Source organism: Mesocricetus auratus, unplaced genomic scaffold, assembly GCF_017639785.1.
Source record: "Mesocricetus auratus isolate SY011 unplaced genomic scaffold, BCM_Maur_2.0 Super-Scaffold_100003, whole genome shotgun sequence".
NCBI lineage: Eukaryota > Metazoa > Chordata > Mammalia > Rodentia > Cricetidae > Mesocricetus > Mesocricetus auratus.
The window spans coordinates 73,266,598-73,280,595 of record NW_024429188.1 but is presented as its reverse complement, the minus strand read 5'-3'; the positions used below and the strand labels follow the sequence as shown (position 1 = coordinate 73,280,595).

The window sequence follows — 13,998 nt, the reverse complement described above, 5'->3', positions numbered from 1 at the left end:
TCAGTGTCTCACACTCATGTCATTTGTTTTGTTATGCCTCTCTGAGTATAAACAGGGCCATCTATGTGACCGTGTGTTTGGAACTGTCCATTGGGTTCACCTGTTAAAGACAATGACAGATTCCTCTAGAATCTGTCAGTAGCCAATAGTTTGACAGACAAGGATAAACCCCCATTCTATTATTGACTAATGAAAGCCTAGTCTTGGGTAGGCCCAGTGGAGGCCGTCTCGGTGGCTAAAAGACTATAGTAATTGTGCCATGCTCAGAAGATACTACTGATGTTGCCAGTTGAATCCCTTCAAAATCCCCTGGAGGAAGATCATATTATAAGAATGAGTACCACTAAGGAAGAGCTGCTGCAGAGACTGAAGTCTTAGATCCAGTCTTAGGCTGTAGAGTTCTGCTCCTCTATGCTGTATAGCTCCCTATGTTGAGCATACTCTATAACCCCTTTAAAACTGAGTACTGATGTTCTATGTGCCTAAAATATTAGTCAAGTATTTCATGCAGATAACAATATTCTTTTATTAACCATACACATTTATTGAAAATTAAATACAGTATAATTGGTAGGATATAGCATTGAATAACACATAAAGGCCTGTGAAGAAAAGTAACTCCCATGTATGTAATTGTCATACTATAAAAATCCTTGGTACAAAAAGCAGTAAGAGTAAGGAAATTACTATTTTCTATTTTTATTAAAAGCAATAATATCCAGGAACCCTATGAAAATATGTTCAAACACTAAAAGTATAAAAGTAGCCACAAACACTGAGATAACTTAGAAAAGGAAAATAAAGATTATTATTTTAAGAAAAAAAAGTATCCTTCATCTGCCTGTTTCTAATAGAGCCAGGCAGGTCGGTGGTTTCTCTTTCTCTTACAGGGCAGGCAGCCCCAGGCAGGCGAGCAGGAAGAGAAACCAAGGGCCTTCCCAGAGCCATTAGAACCAGGCAGATGAAGGACACTTACATGGCTGCCTGGGGCTGCCTGCCTTGGGCAAGGAAGAGAAACTGCAGTCACCATGATGCTGAGCAATTATGTGGTGGGGTATGGGAGAGAGGCAGATCTGAAGAGGGGACAGTGGTTAGGAATGGACTGATTGGGAGGTCTGCTTACCACCCAGAGTCATGATGACATCTGGGCCTGGGCTGCTGCTAAGGGCCATGTCTAGGTCTGTGGCCCTTCAACAGTTGATATTTGTGTTGATGTCCGTGGCTCTTGTTGCTTTGGAAGGCCATGAGGATGCTCAGGATCTGAACTGTCATCTGAGGCCATATTGGCATCTGAGTCATGCTGCTACTTGGGCCATACAGATCTGAGTGCCCTGCACTGCCATCCAGGACCATGGTGACATTCAGACCCAGGCTGGTGCTGAGGGTTCATGGTCCTACCTAAGCTGGGGTCTGTGTTGATGTTTGTGGTCCTTGTTGCTCCTGTATTGCCACCAAAGGCCTCATGGATGCCTGGATTCTGGGCCACCACATGTGGCCATGTTGGATTCTGAGGGACATGCCACTGCCAGGGCTATGCCTATCTGAGTGGCCTGTGCTGCCACTTAGGGTCATGGAGTCATCCAGGCCCTGGTTGTGGACAAGGGGCCATGTTTGGGTCTTGTAACCAGGGTCTGTGTTGATATCCATGACTCTTGTTACCACTGAAGGTCATGCAACTGTCTGGGGTCTGGCCATCTGGGGCCATGTTGGAGTCTGGGGACTATGCTACTGCTAGGCCCATGCCCATCTGAGTAGCCTGTGCTGCCACTTGGAGCCCATGGTGACATTTGGGCCCAAGCTACTGCTGCTTGCTAGCCATGTCTGGATTATTGGTCGTACATTAGCTGGAGGCTGTGTTGATGTCCATTGCCTGTGTTACCATAGGGACCCATGGGAACCATGTGTTAAACAATGTGTTGAAGTACAAGGGCCATGCTGAGCTGGCTCTGCCCCTAAGTGGCCCTGTGAGAACTGCCTCGCAACAAGGAGCTGACTCCACCCCTTACCACAGATGTGAGAGAGGTTGTTCTGCCCCTCGACTGAAGGGGATGGTCCCAGAGGCCTGATTGACCAACTTGGCTACCACCCAGGCCCATCTCCAGGCCTTTGAACAACTACCCCATCTATGACCTGCTGGAGAGCATGAAGGGACTGGTCCTCTGGACTCAAACCTCCAGGATTTCCATGAGTCAGGGTACCAGAGGTCTTGATACACTCCTCAATGACCACTTTCAAGTGAAGCTGTTTGAACAAAAGGTATACTGCACAATATACAACAGCTCCCAATGGCGCTAAGACTAATGAGGAGGGATGGAGAGGCTGGAAAGATGGAGGAGCGAAGTGGTTTTTGTTGTTTGCTTTTCTGTTTTTGTTTGTTTACATCTGTTTTTAATTAATATTCTTAGCTGTGTTATTTACTATTTATTTTTAAGTTTTCCTTTGTGGAGGGAACACTAAAAGGGTGAAGGGTAGATACGAAGGGACTGGGAAATGAATGGGAATGGGGTACATGATGTGAAAATCCCAAAGGATCAATAAAAAATCATATTAAAAAGGAGAACAGAAAGAAAAAGGAACATTTGAGTATATGTGTCTGCATACATAAGTGTGTATCTTTATTTGGGTGCCTATTGTTGTCCAAAGCTTAAAAATATATACTACAAAATGGGTAGTTTAAATCTACAGAAATTTATTTTCTCACAATCTGGAGGTTATAATTCCCAAGCCAAAGTGCTAAAAAGACCATAAATATCTTGTAAGATTCTCTTTAAATTTTTTAATTGCCATAAAAATATAAGGTTTCATTATAGCATTTTCAAACACAATGTCTCAAATTTAGGACTTAATCACACACACACACACACACACACACACACACACACACACACACACACACACACAAGAACACCAAAAGCTACAACCCATATATGAAAAAGAACATATAGTATTTGGCTCATTGATAGTATGTCTTATTTCACTTAACATAATCATCTACAGTTACATTCGTTTTACTGTAAGTGTGAGACTCTTTTAAGTATGCAATTTTGTCATCTATAAATTGGGATAATTTGACCTCTTCCTTTCTTTTTTAACCCCTTTGTATCTTTCTCTTGCATTATTTCTCTAGCTAAGACTTCAAGAAATATATCAAATTTTAAGGGCGGAGAGAGTAGGCACCTTGTATTCTTCCAAATTTTATAGGAAATGTTCTCTTGCCTCCATTAGTGTAATGTTGACTAAAAGTTTTTCATAAGTAGCCTTTATTGTTTTGATTTATGTTTTGTCTATTCCAAACTATTCCAGGACACTTTTGTAACTTAAAGTCATCCAGTGTAAAGCATTTTACTATAACAGCTTTTGGAGACATTACTATAGATATATATGCCTGTGCATACACATATACATTAACAAATATTTCTTTCTGAAAATAACAATCTTTATTTTTCATAACTTAAAGTCATCCAGTGTAAAGCATTTACTATAACAGCTTTTGGAGACATTACTATAGAGATATATGCCTGTGCATACACATATACATTAACAAATATTTCTTTCTGAAAATAACAGTCTTTATTTTTTGTTTCTAAATTAATGTTTTAATATCCCTGACCTTTTTGTCCTTTTAAAAATTTAATAGCTTACTAACTCCAATTTGTGTTGTCCATATACTTCTTGTTATGGAGGTATTCACTGTACTGTGCTGGACCTACCAGGAACCACACCCTTAAACCTTGACCCTCCCTCCTCCAGAAGCCATCACCTCTCCATAGTTCCTTAGTTAGAGATGGAAGCCCATGAGCCCTTTCATCTGAATGCTGCCAATCCTATTGGCTGAGAAAATTTGCATCTATGTTCATCTGGGAAACTTGGTGTGTAGCTTTCTTTTACTATTATGTCTTCATCCAGATTTAATGTCAGTGTAATAACTGGCTTCATAGAATTGGTTTTGTAGCGTTCCTTTCATTTCTATTTTGTAGAACAGTTTGAGGAGTATTGGGATTGAACCTTCCTTTAATGTTTGATAGAATTCAACAGTCACCCTGTCCAGTTCTGGGATTTGCTTTGTGGAGAGACTTGTAATTACTATGTCAATTTAATTGCATTTTTAATTTTTATAACATCTTCTGGATTTAATTTCAGCAGTACCTAGGAGTTTAGAAATGTATTCATTGTTTTTATGTTTTCCATCTTTTTAGGATAAAACTCTTCAAAGTATACCACAATCTGGACTTCATTGAATACAGTTTTAACAACTCCCCTCTCATCTCTGATTTTATGAACTTGAGTTATCTCTCTTCTGTTAGTTTAGCTAAGATTGTTGTTAGAATTGTTAATCTTGAAGAACCAACTCTTTAATTTGTATGTATTGTTCTTTTATTTTCTATTTCATTAATTTTTGCCTTAATCTTTATTATTTCTAGACATGTGTTAGTTAGGTTTTCTCTCCTTTTTTGACAGTATCTCACTATGTAGCCCCAGCTGGCCTGGCACTTACTGTGTTTACCAGTCTGGCCTCAAACTCACAGAAATCTTCCTGCTCAGTGGTCTGGAGGTGAAACGGTTATGATAAGGATCCCAGCAGCAGTCCACACCTCCAGTGTTCCAGAAGAGTTAACAACCAGAACACAGCCAGGATTCTACCCAAGCTGGGTGCAATGAAGAACAGGCAGTCTTGAGATCTCCCTTTCTCCTTCCTCAACAGACACTTGTGTACTTTGCATGGAATCTACAAAAGTTTAGGATACTTTTGAGGTTTCCAGTATGGGCATAGACTTCTATTCTATGCTAAAAGATAATTTACCAGGGAATGACTTGTGGAAGAGTTGGAGAAGATACTCCAAAGGTGAATTCTCCATGTGGTTTGGAAATATACAACAGGAACCTGACCATAGGAAATTGGGGGCTCTGGAATTTGGTGGTAGGGAAACCAGCACCTTCCTAGTCTCTTTTCAGAGCAGAGATCATCTATCTCATATAGATAATCTATCTCAAACTTTGTGGATACCCTCACAGCTTTATCCCTTTGCTTAGGTCCTTAAAGCCATACATAGTAATAGCCATTAATTTTCAGTTACTAGCAAAAGCCTTTCTACAACTAAAAATGATGATATTTGAAGGATAAAACAGAACAGAAATATTTAACATTTGGTTTTGGTTCCAGAAGTGATAAAAATTGTTTTCTTAAAATTGCTAAGCTCTAACAATTGGAGTTGTCTCTTAAGATACACTTAGATGATTTTAGAAACCCAGATTGTGTTCAGGGATATTCTCTGCTTTTACATTTTTTTCAGAGAAAAATTCAAAGTAGAATGTTCTAAACGTAGTTTGTGGCAATCGGGATAAATGTATTGCATACAGCACAAGTGGACATGTTTTTGTTGTTGTTGCTGTTTGTTACTGTATCAGTTTTCAAATATTTAGTTAAAAAATCAAATTTCCTACTTTTCAAAAATTGAGACATGAAAATTTGTTGTTTTGAAAGAGGGTCTCATTCTGTGGCCCAATGTCATTTGAAATTCCCTATGTAGTCTACACTGGTCCCAGTTCCTGGTGAATCTCCTACTTCAGCCTCCCTAGTGCCAGGATTTCAAGAGTGAGGCACCAGTTGTGGCTGAGATTCATTAATATTTAAAAAGAAAATAAGAGAAATTAATAGAAAGGATCTATACAGATGTAAAGAAGGGAGAAAGCAAAACGCCTGGGTAAGGGTGTGGTGGTGCTGAACCAAGAAGGATGGTGCAGACTCTCCCTGGTAACAGGGAAGGGAGAAGTCCAGCCTCCAGACGGTGATGCCACTTGTGGGTCCTCAGATTGGTGAGGATCTGGATGAATGACAGCTGGGGCATGACATGCGCGCTCGCGGCGGGGAGGTGGAGGCGGGGTCTCCTGTTGCACTGGCCTCCTGAGCAGGGGAGCAAGCTTGGCAGTGACGCGGGGCCCTCACGTGACCTGGGGCTGCAGAGCGACGCAGCCTTGGGTGCAGTCGTCACTTGTGTCTGGCCACCAGCTCCGTGCTTCCCTGCGCAGGGCGGGCTGGCATCGGGCCCTGGGCGAGCAGAGCAGGTAAGAGGCCAGCACGCAGCGGCCCTGGGGGCTACAGCCTCCCGATGCTCCAGAGCGCACTGGAGGACGGTGCAGTGGCCGCGCGGCTTATTGCACCGCATAGAGACCAGTGGCTGCGCCCGGGAAGGGGCGACTCTGGGCGGTCGGGTGGTCCTGTGGAGGAGAGCATTGGACCTAGTTCTGGAGAGCAGGGAAGGGGACAGGCTGATGGTGGCTGTGGGAGGCTGGATAGGAGGATGGCAGTGGGGGTGTAGAAGGAGGCGGGGTGCGGTACTGAGTTCCACGCTGAGTCTTTCCCATCCCACCCTTTCGCAGGTCTAGTAGCAGGGTCGCGGAGGCACATCTCACAGAGACAATTGAGAGGAGGACTACTCGGCAAGGGATAGGCCCAGGTCGGTGCAGGGGCGCTGTGTGTGTGTGTGTGTGTGTGTGTGTGTGTGTGTGTGTGTGTGTGTAGTGTGTGTGTGTGGGGGCTGGTGGTGGAGGAGGAGGAGCGTGCAGAAAACCCTGTCTGGAACATTAGCCCCCTCCCATCCATTCTTTCTCACCTTCCATCCCATCCCCCTCATTCTACCGCCCATCTCCCCCGACCACCACCCACCATCCCCATCCACTAGCTCCATCCTCCATTTTGATGCCTGCAAAATCCTTGAAGATAGATCTACAGGGAAAATGGTGGGTTGTGGGGAGGGAGGGGATGGGACTAGGGGCCCCCTAGAGGGCGTGTTGGGCCTTTCAGGTAGGAAAATAAAATTTGAAAAACAAAGTATACGTGGACATCCAAGAGAATGAATGTTGGAAAATGGGCCTCTGTCCTCGGTGCTGAACTTTTCAACAATTCCCTTGTCTTCCAGGAGATATGGAATCCAAAGATCAAGGAGTAAAAAATCTCAACATGGAAAATGACCATCAGGAGAAGGAGGAAAAGGAAGAAAAGCTGCAAGACGCTGACAAAAGGGAGCCTCCTGTGGCCCTGCCTTTGGAAGCTGGCGATTACTGCGTGCCTAGAGGAAGTCGCAGGCGCTTCCGTGTTAGGCAGCCCATCGTGCACTATAGATGGGACCTGATGCATAGGGTTGGAGAGCCCCAGGCAAGGATGAGAGATGAGAACATGGAGAGGATTGGGGAGGATGTGAGACAGCTCATGGAGAAGTTGAGGGAAAGGCAGCTGAGCCATACTCTGCGGGCAGTTAGCACTGACCCCCCTCACCATGACCATCATGATGAGTTTTGCCTTATGCCCTGAACACTGAAGTTCTACTGAGGATAATATGGGGACCCCTGCTTACAAAACTTACATGTTTGTGATGTACTGTTGTAAAATTTTTGGTGTTACTTGTTCCTCATGGGTCTCCACTTGCCGCCAGCTTCTAATTGGAACTTGTGTTTTTGATTTAGTCTTAAATTTTTTTTTGTTAGCAGAATTTATCTAATGCATGGAAAGATGCTCATTATATATTGTGGAGTTAATAAAGCAGATTTTAAAAGCATCCTTAGTATTTCTTATTTAAAGGCGTCTTGTACATCCCCCACACACAAGTGAAGTGGTGGGATTAAATTGTAAAAGGATTAATTAATACTGGGAGTCATTTCTGAAATATTAACATAAACAAACAGGAGATATTTTAGTACCCCGGGGCCCCCGTTTGGTTTTGGTTATGCCCACTTCCCCATGGTATTATACACTTTGCAACCTATTCCTTTCACCTGTGTGTAGTAGACGCACACCGGTCTCTACACAAGGCACCCAGCAATCCCAGAACCCCTTCAGTCCCTCACATTCGTCATGCTTCTCACACTTCCGTCTCTGAACAAACAAAAGTGTGTTTTCCCAGCCACCCTTGGTAACAACCGCATGTATATTGTTTCTGTTCAAGTGAATTCTCAAGGTATGTGGGTGTGGAGAAGGGCTGATCCTTCTGGCTCATACTGGTTTTGGGTACATACACAGTAAGGCAAAAGTCTATACTGTAGTAAATTTTTTAAGGATAACCATATTCACCATTGTATGCCTATGTAAAACTGGGCATGCACATTATTAAAATCGGATGCTTTGTGGGACAGGGCATGTGTATTAGGGAATATGAATTTATGACTTGATCTGTCAATCAAAGTAATAGAATCACCCAGTCTATGTCCCATAGTAACATCTTAAATCCCATAAAAAGAAGTTCTGAACTATAATGGGGACCTTGAGTGTTCTCATTCATGTGACTTGCTGTGAATCTTGACAATGTATCCCTCCATAACCTACACTATTGATTTTATTTGAGCAAAATTCACCTTGCTTCTTTAGCCAATTTTGAGCCCCCTTTTTCAATTATTTGGTTAAGAGACCTGGGAGTGGAAACACTGTATCCAGACCCCAACCAGTATCAAAAAAGTTATGATCTTATACTTTTTGCTCAAGTTATAAAATACCTGGTATGAACATCTCAAAGGGAGAAAAGATTTATTTTGGTTTCTGATTGCAAATGTTTCAGCCTATCATTGTGAGGAACATATTGTGCAACAGAGTAGCTCACACCATGATTGCCGGGAGTGGGGGAAGGAAGAAACATCACAGTTTCTCTGCCTTTGTTCCATCCCTGACCCCAGCTAATGGGATCATGCTCTCTTCCTTAGTGGCAAGTATTTCTTTCATAGAAACAGAGGTCTATTTCAGTAATCCTCTAGGCAGTTACCAATCCAATCAATTCCCTGTGAGAAATATAGACCAATAGACTTGCTGGTTTATTTTTTTCTGTATTTGGAGAAAAGAAACACACCACTTTTAATTGTGTTATAAAAGAAACAAAGCCACTTAATACTCATTAGCAGAAACGGAGTCTCGTAGCCACACGGATAAGCCAAGCAATTTGTTTTTTTTTAAGAAATCGAGAATGATATTGCTTTCACGCAAATGAAGCAAGGTCATGAGGATATGGTTCATCAAGTTTTCACTAATCCTCACCTACTAGGGAAGAACCCTATCTGCATATTATTCCCTTTAGGTAATAAGCAGTGTCTAGGACCTGGTTGCAGTAGTCTGGCACACCTCCTATTTCCTGATCAAGGATGCAATGTCTGCTGATCATGCTATGATTTCTGCCTGACTGGAAGCATACATGTTCAAAAGGAGAAAAATAATGATTGAGTCTGGAACTTCTTTTGGTCTGAGTACAGTTCCTATCTGAACAAACAACTCTGAATGTATAACTTCCTTTTCTAGAAGAGATTGCTTGCAATTTCTAAAAGGATACTGGACTTATTTAGAAATGCCTAAATGTTCCTGACAGTATGCTAATCTATTACTGGTACAAGGATCACTTGGAGTCTAGTAAAGTATGGGTTTATACATGGATGTAAGGTTCCACCCTAGATTCACTAAGTGGGAATCTAGAACTGTCATTTTTAACAAGCATCCTTGGTGATTCTGCTGCACATCAATGTCTACAAGATTACTGATATGCGTATACTTATTATTAAATATCTGAGTTGCTAGTTTATGGTGTCTGCAGCATGAGAATTTGGAGGAGAATTTGATCCTGTGTTGGTTCCCCCGCTGTCAGACTGGGGTACATGAGTTCTCACTTGCTCAGCTGAGCTGTCTGTGGGTTTCCCCATCCTGGTCTCGATCCCTTTGTTCGTTGCTCCTCCCTCTCTGAAACTAGATTCCAGGAGTTTGGCTCAGTGCTTGGCTGTGGAACTCTGCTTCTGTTTCCATTAGCTACTGGATGAAGGCTTTAGTATGGCATTTAAGGCAGTAATTATTCTCATTATTAGAGGACGGGCATTCAAGGTAGCCTCTCCACTATTGCTTAGGGTCCTAGTTGGAGTCATCCTTTTGGATCTCTGTATAATTCCCTAATGCCAGATTTCTCTTTAAATCCACAGTGGCTCCCTCTATTGATGTGTCTCTTTTCTTGATCTCCTCTATTCCTTTCCCCACTCAATCCTCCTGATCCCTCATATTCTCCTCCCCCTCCTCTTCTCCCCTCCTCTTTCTCCTCCCTCCCTCCCCCTCCCCAATACTCCCCATTTGTTCAGGGGCTCTTGTCCCTTCTGCTTCACTGGGGAATCGTGTATGTCTCTCTTAGGGTACTCCTTGTTTCCTAGCTTCTCTGGAGGTGTACATTGTAGGCTGGTGATCCTTTTCACTATGTCTAGAATCATATATGAGTGAGTACATACCATGTTTGTCTTTCTGTGACTGACTTACCTCACTCAGGATGGTTTCTTCTAGTTCCATCCATTTGCCTGCAAATTTCAAACTTCCACTGGTTTTTAACTCTGAGTAGTACTCCATTGTGTAAATGTAGCACATTTTCTCTATCCATTCCTCGGTTGAGGGGCATCTAGGTTGCTTCCAGGTTCTAGCTATTGCAAATAATGCTGCTATGAACATAGTGGAACATATGTCCATGTTGTATGAATGGGCACCCTTTGGGTCACTGCTGAAATACCTCTACAGTTCTTATCATTTTTATTTTTAGGATAGGGTCTCTCACTGACATAAGCTTATTAAATAGGCTAGACTGGATATCCAGTAAACCCTAGGGATTGACCCATTTCTACCTTCCCAGATTGGTTTACAAGAACTGGAAACCATGTCAAAGTTCCATATTTTATAAAACATTGGTTCTGAGGATAAAGAACAGGTCCCACTATCGCAAGACAATCTCTCCAGCCAAAACTGAATGTTATTTATTTAAAAATAAAATAAAATAACTAGAAAAATATTTTTCTAGTTAAAATTAGCACATTAAAATTAGCAATGTATAGTCAGTAGTCAAATTCTCAATAGTGTGATAAATTTTAACCCCAAGCTATATAAATTATGTGTCTAAGGAATACTTTTTGCTTTATCAGGGTGTAAAATAGCAAAAGCAACATATGTATATATTTCTACAAATTTATAACTTTTTCTACAAAATAACATATTTGGACAAAGCTGTCTCAGATTCAATACAGAACCGGCTACAGACTATCAATGTCTAGTAAATGCTAGGAGAAAAGCTAATATGTGAGATGAAATGAAAAATAAGGATATACTGAGGGTCAGTAAGGGCTTTCACATATATAACAGATTAATAAAAAAGCATTCTTTTGAGCCAGTAGTGGTGGTCCAGGCAAATCTATGAGTTTGAAGCCAACCTGGTCTACAGAGAAATTTCCTGCACAGTTAGAGGTACACAGAGAAACCCTTTCTCTAAAAATCAAAAACCAAACCAAACCAACAAACAATAAATTCATTTTATAATATGATATCTTATGTTGCCAAAGTTTTATAAAAAACTTATAGCTAACCTGATTTCTTAAAATGTTTATCCCTAGAAGAAGAAAAGAATTGTTAGACGACACAGAAGGCTGAAAACATTAGAAATATGTAAACATCTGTCTACCATACTTGTGGTAAGCATCTGTAGTGAAATGTTGTATTTGGTTCTCTTTAGAAAAAATGTTAGAGTGAAACCATAGGATGAAAAAAAATGAAATAACAGGCATTTGAAGTTCTTTAACCATCTGATTTGATTGAGTAAACAGTGACATATATTAGCAAAGAGACCTTTGTTTTTTCTCAAGAAGTTCAAATTTTGGGTATTAATATAAATGGATTGAGGCTATAATCTGTGGATCCAGGGAATCTCTGTTCTTAGAAATGGGAATGCCCTCTTAGGACTATAAATTGGTAAATATGACAATGTACATTATTTTCAATTTCTGTTGATGAATAAATTGTCAGTAAAATATTTATAGTATAATTATGAAAATTTGGGAAACATTAAATATTTAATTGATGTCATCTCTATTGCCATGTAGGCACAGTTGAAGTGTTTCAGAGAAAGAAAATTGATGGTGACAATGACGATGACAATGATTATATAGCAGGATCTTGTAGATATTTTAAGTGGCTTGAGGTTGAAACAGGTAGAAGTTGAATGACAGATTTTAGATGTTAGTGAAGGAAACTGTACAACTGATGTGAGAAACGTGTAGTAAGAGACAGAAAAGAAAAGTTAATATGGAAACACAGCACAGGAAAACAAAACAATTCATGTGTTTGGACCAAAATATCCAGCTGGCCTGAGAAGGAAAATGTATTATGAACAAAAATTAATGAATGAATATTCAAGGTACTAAAGTACATGTTTAAACAGAAGTAAGAGTTTCAGTCAATGGAAAATTATAGTAAGATGTACCACACACATTTAGAAGCATTGTAATTAACTGACAAAGTCCATGTAAAAATGTTGGATACAGCTGGGTGGTGGTGGTACATGTCTTTAATCCCAGAACTTGGGAGGCAGAGGCAGGGGAATCTCTGTGAGTTTGAGGCTAGCCTGGTTTACAGGGTGAGTTCCAGGATAGCCATGGCTATTGGAGAAACCCTGTCTCAAAAACAAACAAACAGAAGACCCCAAAAGTTGGATACAAAATATAATATTTGTATCATCATAAGAACAAGTACATAAGGAAACAGAAAGGTGTTGTTTTTAAATATATTATACTGGTCTTCAGTTACACACACACACACACATACACACACACAAATCAAGCAAAAGCAAAAGTAATTATAAAAGTTTAACAATGGAGCTTCAAGTAAATTTTTTGTTGTGTTAACCTATCTCCACTGTGTAAAAACTGTGACAACTGACTTCATGCTAGCTGTATAGTATCATTTAATGTAGAATTGAGAAAAAAGTACACAATTATCTATCAGGAGTGAACCATCAGCTTAGCAGCGTTACAAATAAAGGTGATGAAAGCAGGTACAATACACTGTAAGGAAAATGAAAGCTGAAGCTGAGAAAATGAAACATCATTTATAAAGGGGACCTAGGATAGGCCAAAAAGAGAAGCTAAGGGGAAACTAGATCGAGACAGACCGACAGATACCAGATATACACTGCAATCTTGGAGAAAAGGCCACAAGAAAGAGCACAGGGTACAGGGACAAAGTGTGTATGTGTGTGTGTGGGGCATTACACAAACACAGCAATCATTTGAAGGAGTGTTTGAACAAGAATAGACTTTGGAGTGAAGATACAAACTATAGATCAAATATTGACACCACCACTTACAAGTCCGATGACTTGCAACAAAATTGCATAACTTCCTCCCTTAGTTGACTTTTTCTTGCCTATAAAACAGAAAATGTTCATTGAGATGCATATCGTATACTAAGTTCTAGCAAATGTTAGCTCTTAATATTATAGAACATGCAAAACGAAAGCAAAAAGATTTCATTCACTAAAATGAGGAGCTTAATGTATGACAGTTAAGAAAATTTATGGGATTAAAAAAGTATTTATTGATCCCAGGTGTAATAACTTATGTCACGGAGTAGTGTGCATTATTTGAATCAATGATGAACTGCTTAGGAAAATTAAGAATTTTAGGTTTATTTAATGTCAGCTATAATACCAAAGTAAGATAACAAATGATTGAGATTCGGATGGATAACGGATTCAAGATCCTCCTCCCAAGTCTACAGTGATCATAAGCCATCTATGGTTATTGAGAATTCAAAACATGTATAATATGATTGGAGATATGTGAAAAGTGCAACGTGCACACAAAATTTCAAAGCCCTTATTATTTTGTTGATAGCTTTCATTATTTGTTAAATATCACACCATTTTGAATATTCTATCAAAGTTCCTTTTTCTTCATTCTTCTCTCATATAGTACATCCCAAATGCAGCCTCCCCTCCTTCCCCTTATCCTAGCCCCCTCCCCCACTTCCCCTCTCTCCAAAATCCACTGCTGCTATGTTTCCCTTCAGAAAAGAGCAGGCCTCCTAGGTGCATCAACCAAACATGGCATAACAAGATGCAATAAGGCTAGGCATAAACCCTCATATTAGGCTGCATGAGGCAACCCAGTAAGGGGGGAAGGGTCCAATGAGCAGGCAAAACAGTCAGAGAGAGTCCCCGCTCCCATTGTTAGGGG

The 13,998-nt window shown here is 40.6% G+C and overlaps 1 protein-coding gene across 1 annotated transcript; it reads left to right on the top strand.

Annotated features, from left to right (window-relative positions):
• Positions 1 to 5,903: 5,903 nt before the first annotated feature.
• Bex1 (brain expressed X-linked 1) lies at positions 5,904 to 7,553 on the top strand. Its single transcript, XM_040744425.1, has 3 exons — positions 5,904 to 6,063; positions 6,379 to 6,455; positions 6,918 to 7,553. Exon 3 carries the CDS (start codon positions 6,923 to 6,925, stop codon positions 7,307 to 7,309), a length of 387 nt encoding a protein of 128 aa, XP_040600359.1. The 5' UTR covers positions 5,904 to 6,063; positions 6,379 to 6,455; positions 6,918 to 6,922; the 3' UTR covers positions 7,310 to 7,553.
• Positions 7,554 to 13,998: the final 6,445 nt, after the last annotated feature.

Coding starts and splice junctions, on each gene's coding strand:
- Bex1 (XM_040744425.1), top strand. CDS start 6,923: ATGGAATCCAAAGATCAAGGAGTAAAAAATCTCAACATGGAAAATGAC.